This window comes from Chanodichthys erythropterus, chromosome 14 (genome assembly GCF_024489055.1).
Source record: "Chanodichthys erythropterus isolate Z2021 chromosome 14, ASM2448905v1, whole genome shotgun sequence".
Taxonomy (NCBI): domain Eukaryota; kingdom Metazoa; phylum Chordata; class Actinopteri; order Cypriniformes; family Xenocyprididae; genus Chanodichthys; species Chanodichthys erythropterus.
The window spans coordinates 31190929-31218013 of record NC_090234.1 but is presented as its reverse complement, the minus strand read 5'-3'; the positions used below and the strand labels follow the sequence as shown (position 1 = coordinate 31218013).

The 27085-nt window shown below is 44.2% G+C and overlaps 1 protein-coding gene across 4 annotated transcripts in view; it reads left to right on the top strand.

The window, feature by feature from the left end:
* nalcn (sodium leak channel, non-selective) overlaps positions 1 to 27085 on the top strand; it is a 127758-nt gene that overhangs the window by 36877 nt on the left and 63796 nt on the right. For all 4 annotated transcript variants that reach the window (XM_067408938.1, XM_067408936.1, XM_067408935.1 and 1 more), the window contains exon 13: positions 25925 to 26056. In XM_067408938.1, coding sequence (XP_067265039.1) covers positions 25925 to 26056 — 132 coding nt within the window. The remainder of the gene's footprint in view (positions 1 to 25924; positions 26057 to 27085) is intronic.

The following is a 27085-nucleotide window of genomic DNA, read 5'->3' as shown; positions in this document are numbered from 1 at the left end:
AAAGCGCAAAAGAAGCTACGGGCATGCACCGTCGTTATTCTGTTGTAAATTAAGTCATGAAATTACCAAACATGCGATTAAAGCTACCTCAAAACTGTGCATGTATGTATTTATTGACATGGTTTTAAAGCTATTGTTATCCAATTTGTTGGCCTTAAAACGTCTTAAAATGCATATATGTACACCAAGGAAATCAAAATTTTCAGAACCCCCCTAGCATAACACATTTTGTAACCTCAGTAATTATGAAACCTTGCGTGCGACACTGCTTCTTTTCTATCGAACGAAATCAAAGGTAAACGTGTATTCCTCCAGTTGTGCGCACTTTGGGACTAAACTTTGCATGCACTGTGATCAATGTGTGAAAATAAATGGGAGCAAAAATGCGATTGAACGTAAAGGTTTGTGTCTCATTGTTCTATCTAGCTATCATCTATCTATATATAAATTGCATAAAAAAAAATTTGGAGGGAGGACCCACCCACATTGTTTTTGCTTCCGACGCCCATGGATCGCCTCTTATTTAACACAGACATATGAATTTCTTATCGAATGGAGATGTTTCTTTCTTTTAGGTAGCCTACAATTATTTGCGGTGTTCATTTTTGAGACATGCACCCTGTTTTTTATTTATTTTATTTTACAAAAGTACAAGGTTTTGTTGTTATTGTGAGCATACACGAATAAAAGTAGACAATTTGAAGGCTTGACGAAAGACTTGTTGTTTCTGTCATGAGGAAAAAATCCATCAGAACGTGCTGTCGCGTTTGTCGGCCAGAGGGATAAAAATAGCCAATTTAGTTTCATATTTATATTTAAATATTAGGCTATAGAGCCTATATTATTTGTTAAATTTCACCTATGTTGATTATGAAAAGTGAATAGCATGACGGATGCGCAATGTCGGGAGACATGCAGCTGGTCAGACATGAGTTTGACCACTTCATTAAGTCTTGTTTTATAGTAAGCCTTTCTTTAAAGTGAATTTTGTTTTGTAGAAATTGTATCTTAATTTCAGTCACTGTTTCATCAACCAATTGGTGAGCCGCGTCTCCCGTCCCAGGCCTGTGAGTTCTCAGCCGGTCTGACTGAGAAAGCTTACAGTGCCTGTGGGCAGGCTGCCTCTGCCCTGCACGCGATGGCCCTTTTGCAGGTCTATCAGGCAAAAGCGCTGTCGCAGATGCCCCAGGAAGGTCCTGACCAACAGCTGCTTGGGGAGCTGCGTGCTGCCACTGACCTTGCCCTCCGGGCAACGAAGGTGACAGCGCGTTCTGTTGGCCAGGCGATGTCTACTCTGGTAGTCCAGCAACGCCACCTCTGGCTGACCTTGGCAGACATGAGGGAGACCGACAAACATCGGTTCCTGGATTCCCCCGTGTCTCCGGTCGGCCTTTTCGGCGACGCGGTGGAGAGCTGTGCCCAACAGTTCTCCGCTGCACAGAAGCAGGCTGAGGCTATCAGACATGTCATGCCACGGCGGTCCGCTGCTGCCTCCACCCAGCCGCCCGTGGCTCAGCCTAAGCCCGCTCGTCGCCGAGGGCGCCCGCCTGCGTCTTCCTCCGCCCCTGCTAAGTTGGCAAAGCAGCAGCCTACACCAGCCAAACAGCAGGGTGCCGGTCGCGGACGTGGTGCCCAGCCCGTCTCTGCCAGCAAGGTGGCAAGCGGTCGGGGAAAACTCGGCCCTGAGACGGGCGACCTGGAGCGGAAGGTTCCTGCCCTTTGGGAGAGTATTCCATCTGCTCTCCCACCCCCGGAGGAGGGCTGGGGGGGATTTTGTGGCGGCTGTCCATCTACCGCCGCTGGCTCTCCGGAGTCCAGAGGTACCCACTTTGCCACAAAAAGAGCAGTTTCCTCACAACAAGGGGTGTCTGCCAGTGTGCCAGGCTCCGCCTCGCCGCTGACAGCTCCCTCCCCATTCACCAGCAGGCGGCAGTGTGATGGCGCAGACCGCGTCCCGTGCGCCGTCTCCCATGCACACTGCTGCCTCGCAGAGTCCGACCCCACTCCGGGCCGCTCCCAAGCCATCCGAGTCGGGTCCCTCTCTGCCTTGCTGCCCCACCCCCGGTGCGTCTGTGGTGCCTTTGGTCCCGCTGGCTCAGTGTCTGGAAGCGTGGATAGCGCTCCCCAGCCTGTCCAGTTGGCTCATTCGTACTATCAGACTCGGCTATGCGATTCAGTTCGCCCGGCGTCCCCCGGTCTTCAGGGCTGTCCACTTCACTCCGGTGTCGTTGGACAGTGCACCTGTTTTCCGGGTGGAGATTGCTGTCCTCCTGGCGAAGGATACAATCAAACCGGTCCCTCCAGCCGATATGAAGTCGGGGTTCTACAGCCCCTACTTCATTGTACCGAAAAAGGGCGGTGGGCTACGGCCAATCCTGGACCGTCCCCAGGATTGGTTTGCAGCAATAGACCTGAAGGACGCGTACTTTCATGTCTCGATTCTGCCTCGACACAGACCCTTCCTAGGTCGGTCTGCGTTCGAGGGTCGGGCATGTCAGTACAAAGTCCTACCCGACATGGTTGTAGCTCTCAGCCGGTTGGGTCTTCAGGTCAACTGGGACAAGAGCAAACTCGCCCCCGGGTAGAGGATCTCTTGTCTCGGTCTCGAGCTAGACTCGGTCGCACGGACTGCGCGTCTCACCGAGGCGCGCGTCCAGTCGGTGTTGAACCGCCTGAGCTCGCTCAAGTGCAGGACAGCGGCTCCACTGAAAGATTTTCAGAGGCTCCTGGGGCATATGGCATCTGCAGCCGCGGTAACGCCGCTCGGATTGCTTCATATGAGACCGCTTCAACACTGGCTCCGCGGCCGGGTCCCGAGATGGGCGTGGCAGTGCGGCACGCTCCGTGTCCCCGTGACACCGAGCTGCCATCGCACCCTTGTCTGGTGGTTGGACCCTTCGTTCCTGTGGGCCGGAGTACCCCTCGAACGAGTGTCCAGGCACGCTGTGGTCTCCACAGATGCCTCTGCCACGGGATGGGGGGCCACGTACAACGGGCATGCAGTGACAGGTCTTCGGACGGGGCCTCAGCTGCATTGGCATATCAATTGCCTCGAGTTGCTAGCGGTTCGTCTTGCGCTGGCCCGCTTCAAGAAGCTGTTGTCAGGCAAGCACGTTCTAGTCCGCTCACACAGCACTGCGGCCGTTGCGTACATCAACCGTCAAGGTGGTCTACGCTTCTGTCGCATGTCGCAACTCGCCCGCCATCTCTTGTTGTGGAGTCAGAAGGATCTGAGGTCCCTTTGGGCCACTCGTGTCTCAGGTGTGCTCAACCGTGCAGCCGACGAGCTGTCACGGCAGCATCCACTTGCGGGCGAGTGGCGGCTCCACCCCCAGGCGGTCCAGCTGATTTGGCAGCATTTCGGCGAGGCCCAGGTAGTCCTGTTTGCCTCCCCGGAAACTGCCCTCTGCCAGTGGTTTTATTCCCTGACCGGCGGCACGCTCGGCACGGATGCCCTGGCACACAGCTGGCCCCCGGGTCTGCGCAAATATGCGTTTCCCCCAGTGAGCCTTCTCGCACAACTCATGTGCAAGGTCAGGGAGGACGGGGAGCACGTTCTGTTAGTGGCTCCGTACTGGCCCACTCGGACCTGGTTCTCAGACCTCATTCTCCTCGCGACAGCCCCTCCCTGGCCGATTCCTCTGAGGAAGGACCACCTGACTCAGAGACGGGGCACCCTGTGGCACCCGCGTCCCGATCTATGGAACCTCCACGTGTGGTCCCTGGACGGGATGCGGAGGTTCTAAGTGATCTCCCGCAAGCGGTTGTAGACACCATCACTTCCGCTAGAGCTCCTTCCACTAGGAGTCTCTACGCTTTGAAGTGGAACCTGTTCGTCGAATGGTGCGCCTCTCGCCGAGAGGACCCCCGGTCATGTTCGGTCGGATCCGTGCTTTCCTTTCTGCAAGATGGGTTGGAGCGAAGGCTGTCTCCCTCCACTCTCAAGGTGTATGTTGCCGCTATTGCCGCACATCACCATGCAGTTGAGGGTAAGTCCCTGGGGAAACACGATCTGATCGTCAGATTCCTGAGGGGGGCCAGGAGACTGAATCGTCCTCGCCCTTCCTCCGTACCCTCTTGGGATCTGACCCTGGTTCTCACAGCTCTCCGGGGTCATCCCTTTGAACCTTTGCAATCAGTCGACCTGAAACTAATGTCTCTTAAGACGGTTCTTCTGGTTGCATTGGCTTCCCTGAAGAGGGTAGGGGATCTGCATGCATTTTCGGTCGACGAAACGTGCCTAGAATTCGGGCCCGGTGATTCTCACGTCATCCTGAGACCCCGGCCTGGATACGTGCCCAAGGTTCCTACCACTCCCTTCAGAGATCAGGTAGTGAACCTGCAAGCGCTGCCCTCGGAGGAGGCAGACCCAGCCCTAGCTTTGCTCTGTCCCGTCCGCGCTCTGCGCGTTTACGTGGACAGAACGCAAAGCTTCAGGACCTCAGATCAGCTCTTCATCTGTTACGGAGGCCAGCAGAAGGGAAAGGCTGTCTCCAAGCAGAGGATGGCCCACTGGATAGTGGATGCCATCGCCTTGGCGTACGAATCCCAGGGCGTGCCTTGCCCGCTCGGGTTGAGAGCCCACTCCACCAGAGGGGTGGCCTCTTCCTGGGCGCTGGCTCATGGCGCCTCGCTGACAGATATCTGTAGAGCTGCGGGCTGGGCGACACCAAACACGTTCGCTAGGTTTTATAGCCTACGTGTAGAGCCGGTATCCTCACGTGTACTCGCATCCACTAGTCGGTAGACGTGTTGTACCCACTCTAAGTGTCGGCTTGCAATGCCATTCCCGCCACTGGCCGGATACGTGCATACTTTCACTCCAGTCGTGTTCCCCACTTGGCGAACCCTGTCAAGTTCCTCCGCCTCCCCCTTCAGCTCGGACATTGCGGAGTGTCTGATGCCAGGCCTACATCCGTCGCTGACGCTGTCTGTTGGCTGGGGCCCATATGTCTTGACCCCTCTACGTGAGCGGTCCCATATGTGTATTTTCCACGGTTTAAAACTCCCTACGGGCCGAGTCCGTGTCTTTCCCTTAGCAGAGCCAGCTCTGCTGTCACCTTTCAGATGAGTCTCCCCCTACCAGGTGGAGCCATCCCAGGGACTCCATATGCGTTCTGCCCCCCGGGCCAGTCCATGTGTGTATTTCCCACGTAAACTCCTCCCCCATTGGGTAGGTAGTGGTCTCCGCAGCGTCCCTCACGGGTTCGCTTCCCCAGTGTGTCTAGTTTACTTAGTGGGTATTGGTTAGACAGCAGTAGACTCTCTCGGTGTAAGCTCGGCTGAGCTTGCGCTGGGCACTGGAAGGGGTTTCGTAACTGTGGCGCTTTAGTTGGGATCCCAATTCGTCGGTCACTACTGACGTACGTCGAACGTGACCGACTGAAAGGGAACGTCTCGGTTACGTATGTAACCCTCGTTCCCTGAAGGAGGGAACGGAGACGTACGTCCCGTCGCCACAGTTTCTGTACCCTCGCTGTAGTGCGGACACCAGTTGTCTCCTCAGCGAAAAACAGAGTGCGATTGCATCTGCTTCCTATTTATATACACCTGTCGGGGGCGGTGCGCATTATGCAAATATCGCACGCCAATTCCATTGGCTTGTTTTAGTTTACACGAAGATGATAGGGCTCTCTAAGCGATATCCCAATTCGTCGGTCACTACTGACGTACGTCTCCGTTCCCTCCTTCAGAGAACAAGGGTTACATACGTAACCGAGACGTTTTGTCTTGTTCTTATCTCGTAGATTTATTTGAATTGATATTGTCATGTAATATTATATTAAATAACGTTGAACTTGCCATACCTTGACTTTTTGTGTATTGACGCCACTTAGGGACGGTCCATCATTTTTCCCCCTCCCAAATTAAGCCAGTTAGAAAAACATTGGAATGATGCGAATTATTCTGGCCCACCCACACTTTTAGAGGCCCACCCACCATCCACTTTCTGCCTCCACCACTGGTTTACCCAGAAATTTAATTTCTGTTGTTAATTACTTGCCCTTGTGTCGTTCCACACCCGTAAGACTTTTGTTCATCTTTGGAACACACATGGAGATATTTTTTAAAGAAATCTGAGAGCTTTCTGTTCCTCCATAGGCAGCAGCGCAACTTACACATTCAAGGTCAAGAATGGTAGGAAACCCAATTGTTAAAGTAATCCATGTTTCTCTGTGATATGTGACAGAAAGCTTCACAAATATCTTAATCTGTGTTCTGAAGATGAGCAAAGGTCTTATGGGTGTGGAACGACATGAGGGGGAGTAATAAATGACAGAAATTGTATTTTTGGGTGAACTAACCCTTTAAACAGTAACACACTGGCAGCGGACTGACAAATATACTTTGAATATTAAGAATTTGAATACTAAGAATTGTGTGAATTACATACAGTGAAATGATTGTCAATGAAAAATAGGGATTAACATATTTAATAAAAATAAATGAAGGTTTGTTTTGATCTTATTCATCAGGTATCACACACACTGCAGCATCGATCACTAAGCAAAAAAATAGGCAAGTTGTATTACAAGCCTCAGTGCAAGTAGTCCATTCTTTGCCATAAACCTGATTACATCACATGTGAAATTAGGTGCAATACTTACATTAACAAAACCATATTTCACAGAAGGCAATTTTCCCCCCTTCCTGGTTCTTGAGCCATGTTTATGGTATACGTCAAAGAGCCTAAAAGCAGAAAAGAAAAGAGAGACAGAGAGAGAAAGAAAAGAGAGAGAAGTAAATATATTGTGCATTCATTCACCATAGCATTCTTGTGAACACAAGGACTCACAGCTAAGTATCTCAGAAATGTGTCCTGTTACACTTCAGAAAAGATGCATTTTAAAATAATGCTTAAAATAATTGACAAAATAAAATTGTTTAGTCACTGAATTCTTTGTCATAAACCCGATACACGTGAAAATAAGCACAACACTTGGAGCTGCATCAGATGATTCAGACTGAAACGAGAAATAAAATCAGGTTGTAAGAATAACATATTTGTCTATAAGATGAAACATCAGTGTTACTGCATGAAGCGCTGAGAACAGAGTAACGTTAACCATTTGCTCATGAGAAGTTTAACATTTCAAGATAAAACCATTCATGACGAAGTAGAAACGCGAACGAAAAGCTCCAGAAAAGACTGACTTACCGTATTCTCAGCCAAACAATCGTTTAAACGTCTTCTCGACATAGGCAAACATTTTGATTAATCAGGCGGAAAATAACATCTCCATTTTCTCAGCAGCGCCGTCCAGTCATCCCATGTCTCAGGCAAACTGACGCTTCGAAAGCTTAAAACTGCACACTACATTTACTCAAATATCGTTTAATGATAGCATTAAACCCTGACGAGTCGACGTGAAACACTAAAAGCGTTGGGAGAGAAGCTAAAATGTATGCCTGGCCTAGAAATTTGAAATGAGCGTGGGAAAAAAAAATCAATCCCATAATGCAATGCTTCTACAGTATTATACTGTATTACGAGTGAAACGGGCTGAAAACAGAAAACTACTGTATATTTACAGACATTTTGAAAATATACAGAATGTTACTGTTTTTTAAAAAAAATACAGTATAATACTGTTAGAAATTAGCTAATAATGCAATGGGGCAATATTTGTAGGTCCTGATAATGCCAAGTCTTATGTTAGCAGTAAAAAGGGCTTACATTTTTTATATGTATAGTATAATTCTGTATTTTCAGGTTCAGAATCATGAATATTTATTTTGGTTTCACCATTGTTTTACTGCTTTAAAAAGTTCTCTTTTAGGTTTCAGCTATCCTAATTGTAATTTCATGTTAAATTTCAGTTTAATGTTCAGTGAAATACTGTAAATTCTTTTTTAAAGGGTTAGTTCACCCAAAAATAAAAATACTGTCATTAATTACTCACACTCATGTCGTTCCACACCCGTAAGACCTTTGTTCATTTTCAGAACACAAATTAAGATATTTTTGAGAGGTATATGACTTGTCTATACTGCCCTACAAAGCAAAAAGGCAGTAACTGCATTTTTGGTCAAAAATAATTAATAATCAATATTGTCATTTTCATGACATTCAAGGCATCCTTTGTTATGTGACAAAACATCTTATCTGAAATGTGTGTCGTTTTGGAGAAAAATGGTAGTTGTTTGTACAGTAACTGCAAAAAGCCCTAGTGAAACAAAGCATAAGTACAGTAACATCCATTACTGTATTCTTGTTATGTTTTACCTAACAAAAAATAACCGTGTTGCTGCGCAGTGAAGTTACTGTTTCCATGGTGAACACACACAGCTGATTTTAGCGGCATCCTCGCGAGTCGCGGGACGGTTTTTACGTTTGCGATTTCACCCTTCTAACTTCACACACATTTTGTTTGAGATGGCACAAAGCCGAGGAAAGAAAATGGTCGAACTGGCATTGAAAAGAAAATACCCGGAGAATGGTAAGTAACAGTGACAGATTAAACATTAAGAGGCTCGGCTATCACAATATAAGCACTTGTCAGCTGCCAGGGCGGGACTTCCTCTCAGAGGTCCATTCAGATAGCATTATGCTAATTAACAGGCGATGTTTTAAATAGCTTTGCTTACCTGCGTTGTTGTCCAGCAGGAGAATATAACTGTCCATAAACACAGCTATCAGTGTAACGTGACAGGTGTTCAACTTAAAACGCACTCTCTTCACAGCCGCTGTTTGAAGACTATGTCCGCTGTTTAGAGCAGTTAGCGAGTTGTGAGCAAAACTGACATCTTTCTCTTTAGTAAGCATCCATGCTTTCAACAAAAAACAAACTTCCGCAGGTATTTACGCCCCCTCCCTCTCCCCCCTTAGCTCTCAGACTCAAACACATTGGTTCCTGTTCCTAAGCATTTATTTATTGCACGGCTTCTTCTTCTGAATATAAAATTATATGTTTAATTTGGATTCCCCTAAAATATATTAAAATGTTGTCCCTCTGCATGACTGCAAGCTTCTATGTTTTATCCTATTATTGTAGGCCTAATGTAAATATGAAGTCAGGTTGCGTTTTTGTGTGTTGGCTTTATTTTTATTTTCATTGAGGGTGCAAAATTATTAATTTATTATTGTGTTAGCCTAATTCATGCATTATTTTGTCATATATATATATATATAAAATCTGTAATCTATATACAATCTATTATTAAATGTATGTTTACTAATTTGAAATATCTGTCCCATGTATTCATTTCATTCAGTACTTTTATAAACCTACTGAAACAGATACTGCACCGTATAAAATCAACTTGTTTATCTTAATTATCATCCTAAGAGTTTAAAAAAGCCTTAGAAACACTTAGACACAATTATTTTGTTTTGCTCTGTTGAATTGGAGTTTAACTTGCCTATATTGCTCCAAAGAAAAGTTTTTTTGGAGTGCTTTAACATTAATGTGATTTGTAGGTATAGCAAATACTACATTACAGATACAGAAACACCCCCAGACACACATTAATCTAATACTCACAAATAATAATGTGGTCCTAAAATAAATGGTCCCCATTTGGACCTTGATACAGCTTATCAATGTGAGACTTTAAGCAGCCGTTTCAGCACCAGAACAGCTTCCGGGTGGAAAATATTGACCTAAAATGGTCAAATTAGTTTGGGTTTGGTATATCCATGCAGGAAAACGTCTCGGTTACAAAGGTAACCCTCGTTCCCTGAAGGAGGGAACGGAGACGTACGTCGGACAGACCGACGAATAGGAATCTCGCTAGAGAGGCCAATCTACTTCGAGTGTAACTAAACGAGCCAATGCACATTGGCATGCAATCATATGCATCAGCTGCTCGCCTCGCAGCGCGGGTATATAATGAGCAGCAGGTGTGTTGCATCTTCAGGTTTTCGCTGAGGAGCCGAACCGGATAGGCGGCAGCATCAGCGGGGTACAGCGACTGTGGCGACGGGACGTACGTCTCCGTTCCCTCCTTCAGGGAACGAGGGTTACCTTTGTAACCGAGACGTTCCCATTCAGTCGGTCACGTTCGACGTACGTCGGACAGACCGACGAATAGGAATCCCTACCAAAGCGCCACAGGAGCTGCCCCCTTCCAGCGCTCTGTTGTAAACCACCTGAACCCCCTTGCCTGAGGATGGTGGGACAGGGCTAACACAGAGAGAGTCGATCACTGCTGTTCCCCAAAACCCATTCAGTGAGACTATTGGATAACGCTGGGAAAGCGTACCCTTCGCTGGGAAAGGAACGCTGCGGAAGCCACATCCTTCCCCGAAGGAGTTATGTGGAGAAGTACATATGGACTAACCCTGTAGGGCTGTGCTACATATGTAAGAGCTGGGGTGACTCCAACCCGATGAAGGGTAGGTTCTCCCAGAGGGAAAGACACGGGCTTCGTTTAGGAGCAACCGTGGAACCAACCATATGGGATCCCCGTAGGGTCACACATATGGAACCCAGCCTAAACCCGGTTCTCAAGGATACAACGGAGTATAGGCCTGGCGCCAGACGCTCCGCCACGTCGGCTGCCGAAGGGATATCGGAGGACTCGACAGGGTCTGCCTTGTAGGGACTCTCTGGAGAAAAGAAGCGCATGTAGCGCAGCAAGCCGACACTAAGCCGGGGCCTCTCCGTGCCTCTGACCTGTGGCGAGAACATGGGAGGAGACCGGCTCGACACGAAGGCTATAGTATCTAGCGAACGTGTTAGGTGTCGCCCAGCCCACAGCTCTACAAATGTCTGTCAGCGAGGCGCCACGAGCCAGCGCCCAGGAGGATGCGACACCTCTCGTGGAGTGAGCATGCAACCTGAGCGGGCAGGGCACGCCCTGAGCTTGGTAAGCCAGGGCGATGGCATCCACTATCCAGTGGGCCATCCTCTGCTTGGAGACAGCCTTTCCCTTCTGCTGGCCTCCATAACAGACAAGAGCTGGTCTGAGGTCCTGAGGCTTTAGGTTCTGTCTATGTACAGTCGCAAAGCGCGGACTGGACAGAGTAAAGCCAGGGCTGGGTCTGCCTCCTCCGAGGGCAGCGCTTGCAGGTTCACCACCTGGTCCCTGAAGGGAGTGGTAGGAACCTTGGGCACATAGCCAGGCCGGGGTCTTAGTACCACGTGGCTATCACCCAGCCCGAACTCCAGGCACGATTCGTCGACCGAAAATGACTGCAGGTCCCCTACCCTCTTGATGGAGGCCAATGCCACCAGCAGCAAAGTCTTCATAGACAGAATCTTTAAGTCTGCTGACAGCAAAGGCTCAAAGGGAGCAATCTGAAGTGCTCTCAGCACCAGAGTGAGGTCCCAAGAGGGTATGGAGAGGGGACGAGAAGGATTTAACCGTCTCGCCCCCCTAAGGAACCTGATGACCAGGTCGTGCTGACCAACAGATTTGCCATCTAAGTGGTCGTGGTAAGCGGATATAGCAGCAGTATGGACTTTGAGGGTGGAGGGGGGGGACAGCCTACGCTCCAACCCTACTGCAAGAAGGAAAGCACGACTCTGGTCGAGCATCTTCGGGGGTCTTCCCGGCGAGAAGAGCACCACTCGACGAACAGGTTCCACTTTGAGGCGTGAGCACGTCTCGTAGACAGTGCACGTGCCAAAGTGATGGTGTTAAGTACCTCAGTGGGTAAGTCACCTAGAACCTCCGCATCCCGTCCAAGGGACCAGACATGGAGTTTCCAGAGGTCTGGACGCGGGTGCCAAAGAGTGCCCCGTCTCTGAGAAAGAAGGTCTTTCCTCAGAGGGATGGGCCAGGGAGGGGCTGTCGCGAGGAGTGAGAGTTCTGGGAACCAGGTCCGGTTGGGCCAGTAAGGCGCAACTAACAAGACCTGCTCCTCGTCCTCCCTGACTTTGCACAGGGTCTGTGCAAGTAGGCTCACTGGGGGAAACGCATATTTGCGCAGGCCCCGGGGCCAGCTGTGAGCCAGTGCATCTGTCCCGAGTGTCCCCTCGGTCAGAGAGTAAAACAACTGGCAGTGGGAGGTTTCTGGTGAGGCAAACAGGTCTACCTGAGCCTCTCCGAATTCTCTCCAGATCAGCTGAACCACCTGGGGGTGGAGTCGCCACTCTCCTGGCAGCGCAGCTCGTGATAGCTCGTCGGCCACACGGTTGAGCACACCGGAGACATGAATGGCGCGAAGCGACCTCAGATGCTTCCGACTCCACAGGAGGAGATGGCGGGCGAGTTGTGACATGCGACGGGAGCGTAGACCACCTTGACGGTTGATGTACGCAACGGTCGCAGTGTTGTCCATACGGACCAGTACATGCTTGCCCTGAAGCAGGCCTTTGAGGCGGCTCAGAGCAAGGCGTACTGCCAGCAACTCGAGGCAATTGATGTGCCAATGCAGATGGGGTCCCGTCCAAACCCCTGAGACTGCATGCCCGTATTACGTGGCACCCCAGCCGGTGGCAGAAGCATCTGTGAACACCACAGCATGCCGGGACACCTGTTCTAGGGGCACTCCTGCCCGAAGAAACAAGGGGTCCGACCACGGACTGAAGGTTCTCCTGAGTGATTGGCACCCGGAATGTGCCGCGCTGCCACGCCCATCTCGGGACTCGGCCGTGAAGCCAGTGCTGAAGCGGTCTCATATGAAGCAGACCGAGCGGTGTTACAGCCGCAGCAGCTGCCATATGCCCCAGGAGCCTCTGAAAGAACTTCAGTGGGACCGCTGTCCTGCCATTGAATGTATTCAGGCAGTTCAACACTGACCGAGCACGTTCCTCTGTGAGGCGTGCTATCTGCTCGACCGAATCCAACTCCATACCGAGAAAAGAGATCCTCTGCACCGGGGCGAGTTTGCTCTTTTCCCAGTTGACCTGAAGCCCCAACTGGCTGAGGTGTCTGAGCACCAAATCCCTGTGTTTGCACAACTGATCCCGGGACTGTGCTAGAATGAGCCAGTCGTCGAGATAGTTGAGAATGCGAACACCCTGTTCTCTCATGGGAACAAGGGCTCCCTCCACGACTTTCGTGAAGACGCGGGGAGACAGGGCCAGCCCGAAGGGTAGGACTCTGTACTGATATGCTCGACCTTCGAACGCGAATCTCAGGAATGGCCTGTGTCGCGGAAGAATTGAAACATGGAAGTACGCGTCCTTCAGGTCAATCGCTGCAAACCAATCTCGGGGACGGATGCACTCGAAAATGCGTTTCTGCGTGAGCATTTTGAATGGTAGCTTGTGGAGGCTCCGATTCAAAACTCGCAGGTCCAAGATCGGTCGTAACCCGCCGCTTTTCTTGGGTACAATGAAGTAGGGGCTGTAGAACCCCGACCTCAAATCGGCTGGAGGGACCGGCTCTATCGCGTCCTTCGCCAGTAGGACTGCGATCTCCGCACGCAGGACAGGGGCATCGGCATCTTTCACTGTAGTGAAGAGGACGTCCCTGAACTTGGGGGGAGCCGGGCGAACTGAATCGCAAAGCCGACCCTGATGGTCCGAAGGAGCCAGCGAGACGGACTGGGGAGCGCTAACCCGGCTCGCAGAGACCGTACAAGCAGGACCAAAGGGACCACCGGTGTACCCGCAGCAGGGCAACGAGGTGGAACACAGGGACGCGGCTCGGGGGGCTCTCTTTGTGAGGCGGCCCGAAGCGGCGTCACAGTGTGCTAGGCAACACTTACCTGGCTCCACGGATGGACAGAGGGAGCAGTCGAGGCTTTGGCTGCCCGCTGCTCGCTGCTGTCCGCTGGCGACAGAAGAGGGGGATGAGAGTGGTGAGGTTTTTCTCCTCCCACTGCTCTCCAAACCCTCTTCAGACCTGGAAATGGAGGAACTGCTCTTTAAAATTTGGGTACCGCTGCCTCTTGGGTCAGTGGCGGAACAGAAACAAACCCAATAAAGGATTTACCACCTGGCCCTCCTCCAGGGGTGGAAGAGCAGCCCCACCCATCTCTGGGTCGCCCGTCTCAGGGGTGATTCTCACCAACCAGTTAAACAGCTGCAGAGACGGGAGGCGTCATCTCCCCGCAATGGATACAGCAGAGCCTGCTGGGCCGGAGTTTCTTGCAGGGGACGACACCCTTGGCGACGAGCAGACTGAGGGGCGGCCCAAGAGGAACTCAATGGTTTGTCATGGGAAGCTCCCCTCTCCGCTACTAACTGAGGAGAACTGCTGGGCTCAGTCCTCGACAGTGTCACCGAAAGGCCACCTCGTAAGATGGGAGCATTGAGAAAGCATTTAGCTTGACAACCTCTCACACCTCACAAGGTAAGCCAGGGGGCACTTCTGGACCACGGAGGTGGACATCGTCTGGCTGAGGGCCTGCGCCGTGACTTTGATCACGGTTAGTCAACAAGCGCAGCTCAACCCCAGCACAGAACTACCCTCATGCAAAAAGAGTGCCTTGGCCTCACATGCAGGGTGGGTGTGTTCTGTGTACAGCCACCCCATCCAAGAGGGTAGTGAGAGGGGAAAAACTTATGCAGATTGGCACCTTTGGCATTCCATATTTATGGCACCAATATACCCCCATACTGCCAAGTTTTCCATGCACATCTGGAAGACCCAGGAAAGCATGGCTGTAAACTCTGAATCTGAGTCAGCATAAGCACACACCATTACAATGGGCAGCGTCACCCTCATTTCCAGAGCATAACAGCACTCTCTCCGATGCTGCAATCGACGTCTGTCCCTCAGCTGGAGCTCTGAATGAAATGCTAGGTTCCCCTATGAAAAAGGACCAGCAATCCAATCCAGAAACTGCACAGCTTGCAATGCGCTAGAGAGGGAGGGGCCCTAGGGGGTTGGTTCCCCGAAGGAACCCCTCAACCTCATGTCACCCAAGCCATATCAGCAAAGTAGACCTCTTCTGGTGCACCAGAGAGGGCGCTACAATGGAGATTACGCAAGGGAACCGCGCATCTAGAGCGCCGAGCGAGCGCTGGGTTGCCGTGACAACCCGCGCTGCAGCCCGGCAGCTCGACGGCACACGACACGCAGAGGAGCGAGAGATTTGCTCTCGCTGATCTCCGCGGTCTCCCAGAGTGTCGGGCAGAGCCGCGGCTGTGCTTTTACACACAAGCGGCAGCTGGCCAACAACAGAGGGGACTCAAGCTTCCCGGAGAAAGAAGAGTCACGACCGGCGTGTCGACGTGATCATGTTCTCATATGAAAACATGAACACCCACGAACATCATTTCAGCACGCGCCCAGACATGCGAAACGGTGATCGTGGCCGTCAGTGAGGACAGGAACGATCGCATCCAGAAACACAAGTTGGATGTCGTCTTTAAAAAGACGCGAATCTACTTGTGTAAGCTCTTTCAGGGACTTTACTCTTTTAGAAGTGCTGAAGCACGCAGGGGAACGGCCACCGCAACACAGACAGGGATTGTGTGCAGCCTGTCATGTGCTTTCTCTCTCTTTGAAGGCGCTCACTCTTACCAGCCGTAAAAACGGCTTTTCAGCGCTCAAAAGCGCACCGTACCGGCCGTGAGAACAGCCTTCTGACGCTGTCAAACAGCTATTTGCTCAAAAACGGCAAACGAAACAGAAAAAGAGAGGACGTCGACCCCGCTGCTGTGCTGTTCGCCCGCACTCGGAAAAAAAGAGAAGTTCAACCAAAAAGCTTGACTCGTCTTCTAGCAGACACTCGCTTGCAGAGAACAGGAACAAACACCGTTCGGCTCCGAAGCGAAAAGCTGAAGATGCAACGCACCTGCTGCTCATTATATACCCGCGCTGCGAGGCGAGCAGCTGATGCATATGATTGCATGCCAATGTGCATTGGCTCGTTTAGTTACACTCGAAGTAGATTGGCCTCTCTAGCGAGATTCCTATTCGTCGGTCTGTCCGACGTACGTCGAACGTGACCGACTGAATGGGAACAAATGGTTCCAATTATTTCAAATACAGTGTATCTAAGACACCCATAGCCCAAGTTGTGGCAAAATAGTTTTTGGAGAATCTGTAGAACTGCCTTTTTTCTTGGTATGGTGTCATGTTTTTGGTAAGTAATACAAAGCAATAATACAGTAACTGCAAAATAGGGGTAAAATATCAAATTAAATATGAGGATTGATATGTACAAAGAATAAGCTAATATAAAGTAACATAACAGCAACATGTCCAATAATCTACCTACAACTACTTAGGCTAGATGACAGGATAACTTTTAAGTCATTTTTCTCAGTTCTGCACTCTGCGTAGTTACTGCCTTTTTGCTTTGTAGGGCAGTATAGACAGCGATTTAACCAACGTTTTTCAAGGTCCAGAAAGGTACTAAAGAAAATGTTAAAACAGTCAATGTGACTGCAGTAGTCCAACCATAATTTTATGAAGCAACGAGAATACTTTTTGTGCGCCAAAATAAAAATAACTACTTTATTCAATAATTTCTCCTCTTCCCTGTCATTATCCTTATGTATTTGCCGCAGTAAGCACAGTGAAGGCTTCCGTGTTTACGTCCAAATGCGGGCTCAGTATTGGCCAAAGCTGCACACGTGTGATGCTGACGCAGGAGCCGGCCAATAATGAGTTGGCATTCTGACATAGAACCTGGAAGTGCTGGACGTAAACAATGTATGCGAATGACACAGGGACAATAGTGTTGAAAAAAGTCATTATTTTTGTTTTGTTTTTGCACAGTCACATCAACTTTTTTAACGATGTCTTTAGTACCTTTCTGGTCCATGAAAGTGTCGGTTAAATTGCTGCCTATGGACGAGTCATATACCTCATCACAAATATCTTAATTTGTGTTCCAAAGATGAACGAAGGTCTTAGGGGTATGGAACGACATGAGGGTGAATAATTAATGACAGAATTTTTATTTTTGGTTGAACTAACCCTATAAGTTGTGTATACAACAAGTCTGGAGTCTGAGGCTGATTTGATTATGTCAATTTTCTATACAGATTTTATTCTATACAGAGTTTATTCTATATTCATTGTTATCACTTTGTGCACATTTAGGCTGCGTTGCACTCCAGTTTTAGACACTCGCGAACTTCCCTAAACACTTCCCCTCGGGGGAATCCCTGCCGCCATTCTGAAGTGCGTTCCACTTCATGAAGTGGACGAGGGAAGTTTACATGGACAGACCCTCGCTTCCTCGATTTTAACCGAGGGAGTGAGTCTACTTCACATGTACACTTCAGGCAGCTCCATAACCCACAATGCAACACGATTATGACATTACCGCATATCGCGTTTAATTTACCCTACCACAAACAATTCTATGATATATTAATTATTTTTTAAACATTTAAAACACACATATATACATATAGAATGCTGTATTAAACAAATTTGTAAGGGGAAAAAATAATAATAAATCAGCTCCATTGCGGATTCCAAGTGATCAAGGCCTTAGGACGTTCCAGTTCAGCCCATTGCAAGGTTCCGCCAGAAGTGGGCACTTGTGCAACGTAAGCAATGACGTACATCCGAGTCAACGAGGCTGAGGGAAGTTAGCGAGGGAAGGGCTTTTAAAAAACGAACTGGAACGCAGCCTATGTCCACAAATTATTCTAAAGAAGAAGAGGACATATCAGGAACTAATGGCATGTCTTCCAGAGGTCGTTAACCATGGCTTTTACATACAGATAAACACTTTTTAAGACAATAAATACATGATTGAGATGATGTATGCCTATATTGCCTCTGAATTTGCGTCTGAATAGCGCTGGCTCCGTGGGCGTGGCCGCATTAGCGGATAATGAGCTGAATCATGGACTTCTGACATGTGTCTGTTTTCATACAGATTACATAAACACAGAATTTTTGTTTTCTATTTGACTTGCACGATTTAAAACCTGATATTTCAATGTTTCTTTTGACATAAGTCAAATTTTTTTGTCATTAGTATTCACTAAGTTACAGTTCATTTTCTACGAACTATCAGATTGGACTTTGTTCAGAGGAAGACGAGAGATCATGCATCATTTTAGTTTTCTTTATTTTGCAAAAAGCACAACATTGTGTTTTTACTCTGAGTGTAAACAAATAAAAAAAGATATTCTATAGTTTCAGTTGATATATTACTTATGTCTCTATGACAAAAAATTACGGAGTATTTTAAGTCTGTTTTGCTGCAATGTGAAAAAAACCCTGCAAAACGCGCCAGCGCGTTTTCAGACCTCAGGGAGTTTTGAGCTGAAACTTCACAGACACATTCAGGGGACACCTTAGACTTATATTACATCTTTTAAAAACATGTTCTAGGGCACCTTTAATGTTTCAGAAATAAATCTGTTATTTGAATTTCAGTTTCATTTTTTAATTTTGTTCAAAATATCGTGATATGTATCGTATCATGAACCCAGAAGCCCTAACTGGAATACATAAAAGCTGGAATTTTTATTTCTAAATTTAATTCTGTCATAATTTACTTGCATTGTTTAATTTAATTTGCATTGTTCAGAACCTGTAGAATAACCAGTCAAATACACAGAATCTCAAAAGTCTTTATTACAACCCATCAAACTAAAAGGTTTAACTTGAAGAAATTATGACAGAAATATATTACTATTGTACAATAGAATGTACTTCTCAAAATAATAATAAAAATAATAATAATGACAATAATAAAACAAAAAATTATTTAAACTTTACTTTAGGAATATATTTTTTGTCCATGTTTTAATTTAGTAAATCTCTGTTGTGCAGGACTGTGCCAAAAATTTTCATTTTGATTGCATTTTAAAACATGAATTACATATTTAATTGTATGCATTCATTTGATTATCACTGTTTTTGATAATATATTTGTATAAAACTATCTCATACCTTTACTACCCTAATTTGGAATGACGTGGGTGAGTAAAAATCACAATTTTGGGGGAACTATTCCTTTAAGAATCGGTAAATGTTTGGTCAACTACCGATGACGTGCATTGAATGATAAAGAGATGTTCTTCATTTTGAGTTGTAGCTGTCTTTTATTCTCGCACAGAACCAATGGAGCATGACAGGCACCTTACTGTAAAGAACACTAATTGCGTGTCAGCTGACAGGTGTAAAGCCTGAAGTTTCAAACATACAAGGAGGAGCAGTAACAAGATGCTCTGAATGTCTGTTTGGAGGAAGATTTGGAGCATACAAATTGGGCTGCATCAAATGCAATGAAATAGAGAGAGAGAGAGGTGCATCCCGCCATCACAAAGGTTGCCATTTAATTGATTGCGACAGCTCTGCTAGGTATTCATGTGGCACCAGCAACATCAGAAGAAGTAGGCCACCACACCTTCAGTGCATTGAAAGTGCTGTTTTTATGTTCTCCATACAAGAGAAATAGGCGTCACATCACAGTTGAGTCTTGATGTAGACAATGGATGAATTGCAAAAGCAAGCTCTCAAACCCTGCTATAAAGCATGTCTTTTAGAAAGCCAGGAGCATTTTTGGGTGAAGTCAAGGGCCCTGAGGAAATGGAGTCACCTGTTAGTCCCCTTCAGCCGAAACACCCTAGGGAAAACCAACATTGAGAAGCTGAAAATGTCAAACTGCTTTGTCATGTCCCATATTAGTCATAGAGGCTGCACAGTGAATTCTGAGCTGTGATCCCAGAACAGAGAAGCAGACAAACTGTCAAAAACTGCCACTGTCCTTCTCTCACCTTTCCCTCTCGAGATATACTGTAAGATGTTAGGGACATTTCCTGGAGCTCTACAAGTCCTGTATGACTACGGAATTTCCATTTACAGATTTGACAGAACATTTTCAATTCATTAACATCTTGAAGGTGTGTAGTTTGAATCTGTAAAATGAATATTCTGGGTTATTTTTGTGTATAAACAGCATCTGCAACATGCTGTTGTTTATCATTTTTACTCAGCAATGGGAAATGCATAATATACCTTCTATACTATTCAAAAGTGTGGGTTCAGTAAGATTTTTAAAGAAATTAGTACTTTTATATAGTGGCCGAGAGAGTTCAATGCACTGCAACTGAAGAAAACACATGCAATTAGAAAAAACAACAGCAAATTAAGAAAACATCTTCCTCAGTTTGACAACATGTGCTCCAAATACTCACAATGCAACCAAATACAGAAACACATTGCAAATAGCACACAGCTCATTGCGCTGCAACCGAAAGAAACACATGCAAATAGAAAATCACCAGCAAATTAAGAAAACATCTTCCTCAGTTTGACAACACATTTGACAAAAGTTCACAACGCAACCAAATACAGAAAAATGCACTGCAAATAGCATGGAAATATTTCACAATAATATTTTACAATATTAGTGTTTTAATTGTATTTTTGATCAAATAAAAACAGCCTTGGTGAGCATAAGAGATTTTAAAAATCATAAAAACCAACCTACCAACCTTTTGAATGATAATGTACAAGTAAAACCTCACAGCCAATGAAGACTGCAAAAACTGAGATTAAAGTAATACAGTAATTATAGTAATTTTTAGTAAATATCGTAATTTTTTTTTTTTTTTTTTTTTTTTTTTACGAATAAAGACTTAAATCATCAATTACTTGAAAACAACTTTGTTTACTCTTCATATTACTAGTCTTCCTTTTACATAATAATAATAATAATAATAAAAACCCAAAAAACAAATATAAATTCAATTAATGAATTAGAACAGCATTAGTGATAAAGTGATTTATTAGATTTATTATCGCTCGGTATTGTCAATGGGTGGTTAACTATTTTTGCTTTCATTCTATTTTGTGTGTGTGTGTATGTGTGTGTGTGTGTGTGTGTGTGTGTGTGTGTGTGTGTGTGTGCTTTTGTTTATATTACATTGTGGGGACCAAATGTCCCCATGATGTAATATAAACCTGAGTTCACCTACATTGTGGGGACCAGCCAGCGGTCCCCACAATGTAAATGGGTTTATAAATCATATAGAATGAGTTTTTGTGAAAAAGTAAAAGTTTGCACAGTTTCCTGTGAGGGTTAGGTTTAGGGGTAGGGGCAGGGTAGGGGGATAGAATGTACAGTTTGTTCAGTGTAAAATGCATTGAAGTCTATGGAAAGTCCCCACAATTCACAAAAACAAACATGTGTGTGTGTGTGTGTGTGTGTGTGTGTGTGTGTGTGTGTGTGTGTGTGTGTGTGTGTGTGTGTGTGTGTGTGTGTGTGTGTGTTTGCCTAATTCAGCATATATTTGAGGACAAGTTTGCACCAAGAAGTGAGCTATACCTGACAAAATCTCCCAAAACCTCCTTTTGGGGACATATTCATTTGTAAAAAAAATTTAATATTAAAGTAAAGAAAGTTTTTTTTTTTTTTTTTAAATTTTAAAAATGCAGTGGGGACTCAATAGTGTTCAAGTCATTGGCTTTTTTAGATTACTCTACTGCAATCCAAACAGAACCCTAGCAGGGTTAGGGATGGTTTAATTGCCAATTACAAAAACCGTTACCTTCTATTTACAACATACACAAGTCTAAGGAACCGCAGTCGATATATCTCTCTAGGCAGATGGACAGCCTCTGGACACAGAAAAAGAGAAAATCTGTTCTCAGATAATCTCTTCTTGTATGCCCTTTTTGCCATTGTCTTTCCAAAGGCAAGCTTTATTTTGAAGATTGTATGTGGCGCGGGGCCACATTGTTCCACATGTGGCCGTCTGGCTGTCAAACCCGGAGGGAGAATGTCTCTTTTTTTATGTCTCTGCCCACGAACCCTGCCACAGAATCTTCCAGTCTTTCACCTCTCTACTTAATAGACATTTACTTTCTTCATACTCTATTTTGCTTTCAGCGATTTGACTAGTGTGAAAAAGTGGTCTGTAAGGCAACAAAAATAGATTTTGTAACAAGGGGATATTCTTGGCTTACCCTACATGCTTTAGCTGTTTATAAAGTAATAAAATATTACTCCAGTTTACTTTTATTAGATAGGTGTATCAGTTTAATGCTGTTGTAGACTGTTAATCGCTTTTACGTAATTTTTATTGACTATTTTGGCTGCACTAAAAGATGTGGGATTCTTTCTGTTGGTCTTCCAAAAGGTCCTTCCTCTGTTCTCATTTTCTCTCTCCTCTTCCTTAGTATTTTTTCCTCTTTTTCATTTCCTCTCTCTCCAGCTCATTTGAGATTTTCCACCCACCCACAAGCTGTGTTCATGTATTTGGATTGTCAAGTGTACATGTTGCATTTTATCTACATCTCTTTGCTGTGTCTTCTCATGTTTCATAACACATAAATGCACCCAAGCTGTGAGTGCTTATACAAGTTAGACTGTGCCATCCACCGTGTCATGACACTGCAATGAAAAAGAAATTGGCCCTCTGTCATTAGTCATGTTGGATATTTCCTATATGTGTGCATTGCTAATGAATTAGAGTTAAAGGTGCAACACGTACTATTTGTGCCATTAGGGGCATCAACAGAATTGAAAAAATAATTATTGCTTCCAAACAGGTTTCCCCAAACACTCCACCCTGCCCCATGTCTGCCACTACTCTTATTACTCTTGAAGCATTGCAAATTATGTAAATGGGTCAGAAGTACCATATATTACTATATATTTGATGTTAATTGTAAATGTATTCAAATGTATATAAATATAGGTTGTTTCAGAGTGTAATTAGTCTATACTCAGTTACATCATTCGCAATGCATCATGGGAGTGGGTGGTCACTGTTAAGCACTATTCCTGTTTCCATGGTAACAGTTACTTCTCTGGTTGGTGGAATTCCACAATAATATGTATTTATTTATTTAGTTGACTAGTTGATATAGTTTATTCATTTAGTTGACTTGAAGCATGTGTCATCACGCAAACTCAGAGCTTGAGCTTGCCCTCGTTTTCTGCCTAGAGTAATTGATTGGGTTTTTTAAATTATAGAAAATAATAAAAAAATGGGTATAAAATAGGTGTGGACCCATCTGATAATACAAATATCACTCGCTAAACAGCATACAACTCAATAGGCAAATACTTTATATATATATATATATATATATATATATATATATATATATATATATATATATATATATATTATACTGTATATATATATATATATATATATATATATATATATATATATATATATATATATATATATATATATATATATATATATATATTAATAAACACATTCTCATTTTGTCAGTGAGTTATTTATATATTTTGTTTTCTTGCTTATTTGTTACTGCTGTGGCTTTAATATGTTGTATTTTGTATTCAGAGACGAATGATATCACCTTCACCGACAGCTGTTTATCTAGAATGCTGGCTTCCAGACACATGACCCAAAAGATTATGTGTTATTAGTCAGTGTTCCACTGGAAGAAATCTGGCCATGTCAGATCGAGAGGAAACAGGCTTTTGGAACCTTTCAGTGCTAACCTTCAGTAATATCTTAAAATGACAGAAAAAAATACAATTACAATATTCCAGATATCATGCTTTCTGGTAGGAAAACTTCTTTATAATGCAATTTGGATTTAATGAGGTTGTTCTTCATATCAAATACCTCTATTATACTTCATCCAGTGTTGCAAATTATTTTAAGAAAAAACATCTACCACAGTCTCAAGGTAGAGACAGGTTTCAAAGGCCGCAGACAGGTGTCTTAGTCTGGGTTTAAATTAAGTTGTCTTTACTGCCTTATGTTCCTGGGTCTGTAATGGGCTTGAGATGGGTTCATTTGGCCTGCTGAGGGCTCAGACAGTGAGGGTCCATTTAGTTAGCTCAGTCCTTACTGTGATTAAAAGCTTCCATCATTCAAAAGTGGAGAATCAAGTAGAAAATAATGTTCTTCTGGCAACTACACTCAGTATGAGGAAGCGGTCAGCCTGCTTGTTCATAATGGAGGATATACATCCCGAGACATTAAAAGGGAGAGGAGACAGACCGCAAATATAAAAATGAATGGCAGAAATTGTAATGCTCAGTATGGCAGCTTTAGGAATGGAAATCATGCACAGTTGAAATATTGAAATATACGCACACACTGTTATCCCGGATAAGTTAAATTTACTTAAAAAATTTGAGGAAACTGGTTGCCCTAAAAAAAATAAGTAATGATTAAGTAATGTGAACTTAATAATTCAAGTTCATTTAACTTAAGATGTTTTGTATAATTACTTTGTAGTTATTACACATAGTATATTTAAGTTCAATGTACTAAGCAAGTTAACTTGCCACCAGTTAACTTGCCACCAATCAAAATTCATCCATTCCTCCCATCATGCATTGCTGCATGAATAAATTATAAGCTGAATTGTTTTAGTAATTTTCTTTATTCTCACTATTTAAATTTTTAGTAGCTTGTTTTCTAATGTTCAAAGTTGATCTGTTTATCAGAATATGTTGCTTGTCACCATTGTTGAGATTCATATTCATTTTTTTTGTGATAAGGACAACTTTAAAAAAAAAAAATGTATTTTAAAAGTTGATCTTCTGCTGTAGAATCACAGTGCTGCTGTAATCAATAATGTAAATCTAACTCAGAGATTGGGCTCTAAATGAGTTCAGTGATTCAGATCAAATAATGATTATGTGAACACATAACCAACACCACCTGATCATCTTTTAACTTTGCTTGTCTGGTTGGTTTTAATGCAGTTAAAACTGCCCAAACAAAATCTAATATTAAAAAGTCAAAGGTCAAGAGCTCAACTAAAACAAACCCTGACCTCGATGATGGTAACTTAAGGGGTCTGAGGATTTTTGGGGCCTTGGAGAAGTTTTGACATGCCCTGACATTTGTGCTTTTTTCAGTTGTTCATAAACATATTAATGGAAAAAGTGTCATTACACTATATTCAGCACAAACTAGGCTACAATAATATGTGAGGAACATGTATGTACATGTTTGTGTTTTTGAAGGAATAACGTTTATGCGTGGTTATTGAAAAAACAAAAAAACTTAAGTCACTGAAATAAGGCCAAAAAATATATATATTAAATCTTTGTTCACAAGACTTCTGGGTATTTGAGGTTGTAGACTAGAGTTTTTGTTTCAAAATGAGGTAAAAATTATGATGCCTGCTTGTTCATATAAAACAATAGAGAGATTTAAATTTTCTAAAACATCTTTGGTCAAGAAACACAGTATGCGTGGAGGCGTGAATCCTCATGCATAATAGGTGATTCTCACCTGAGAAGACAAAAGAATTGCATAAAGAGCTCTAATGAGCTGCATAAATAATGAGCTCTTTCAGACAGGTAGGCTGTGAAAAAACCCTCTGTTGATCATGTCTCAAATCTCATCATAATGTAAATCAAACATACAGAAAAATAGCAATACTGTGAAATATTATTACAATTTAAAATAATGGTATTCTATTATATTCTTTAAAATATAATGTATTTCTGTGATGCAAAGTGTCTGAACAATTATGTTACCTCTATGGCATTTCATATAGGCTTTTAGCTTAAAAGCATGCACATTTGGAGAAATACTGATGGATTCTTATATGTTTGTCAATTTTCTATACAGAGGAGTAATATTTATTCAGGATTTATTGTCATTACTATGAGTGCTGGATACTGTGTTTTGAATTCATACTTGCAGCCGGTGGGCGCTCTGTACACCTTTAGTCCACAAATGCCTGAGCACTAAAGAAGAATAGGCAATCCAGGAAATAACCGAACTAACTTATTTCAGGGACTTAAACTTAAAGTTCCAACTGCTCATCAACAGCTCCTTGAATTCACACACACCACGACAAAATGGCGTCATTACCTGCCGCAAACCAGTGTGTAGGAGGCGTGGTCAAGAGAAAAACTTCAGAATTTAAGTGCATTTAACTTACATGTATTAACACATTCAAATACACCCACAAATGAGTAGAATATACTTATATTTTATAAGTAATGCAACCAAACTTAAATATTTTAAGTATCTTGTAATTATATTTTTAAGTAAATATAAAATCCAGGCTAAGAGTGCAGCTTACAAAGTTGACTGCCCTAACTTTTCTCATAGGGACTTTGTTAGCTTGTTGCTAAGCTAACAACAACACTGTGTTTGCTCTGTGTCTCACTACATGCATCTTTCTCTCATCTCTGCAGAAACTGATGCGATCTTCAGTTTTCCACATGTTCATCCTTAGTATGGTGGCCGTTGATGTGATTGTAGCTGCTAGCAATTACCACAAGGGCGAGGACCATAAACTCACCAATGACGAGTTCTACCTGGCTGAGGTAAGACCTGTCAAAATTGGATATTTTGATTTGATTGTAAGGTATGTAGTGCTGAAGACTCATTGAATGAAAAAACACTTCAAAGCCCGTCTTTTTGCGCTGCCTGCAAATTACCGTAGTTATATTAAGCACACAGACTTTTTTTGTTGCAACTGGCTTGACGGGAGTTAATCACTCAGCGCCGTGTTTTTAATGCGCCGTGTCAAGTTAAAATGGTTTTTTAAAAGAGCCTGTCTTAAGAACATGCAGAGGTTATTCCCATTCATTTGCGTCCCTTCATTTTGCGCTCTTTCTAGTCTAGAGTGAATGTGTGTACTTTATCTGTGTGTGCTGCCTCGCTAGTTCTATCTAGAGTGAACACATATTATATGTAGCTAGGGTTATGTTGTAATGCTTAATCTTTAAAACAACACAATAAATGCATTAAACATCTTACCTTTGTGGATTTAAGACAGGTTGGGGTTATCCTTTATTGGTGCTTGGTGGTTATCCTTCTTAAATAACTTTAAAAGGTATTTACGATGATTTTTAAGAACATTCTTTTCAGAAATATGAATACTTCTTAAATGTTGCCTTAGAAACAATCTTAAGAAAAAAGATAAGAACATTCTTAATAAAAGTTTTTGGGAAAACAAAATATTCTTATCCTTTTTCTTAAGTTAGAAAATAAGAAGAAAATAGCAGTTAAGAATGTTTCGTGAATCCGACCCCTGATGCCTAAAATGGATGCCACAGATGTTACTAGTCACACCCTGATCACTTTTCATGCTAGGTGCTACAAATGCTGCATAATTTAAATCCTACTGTGAAAGTCTTCACGTCTTTTACAGATATTCATTGGAGTGTTAAGATACTACTTGATAATTACCTCCTGAAAATACATTTCTTGTCATATTCTTGCATTCTAGGGTGGGCTTTCTGCTCTTTCTTTGTTTTGGCAATGTTTATTAGTTTTAAAAGACATAATTTTACACTGGTATGTTATCTGTTATGAGGTGGGCAAATTAACTTATTGTTATTGCACTCAAA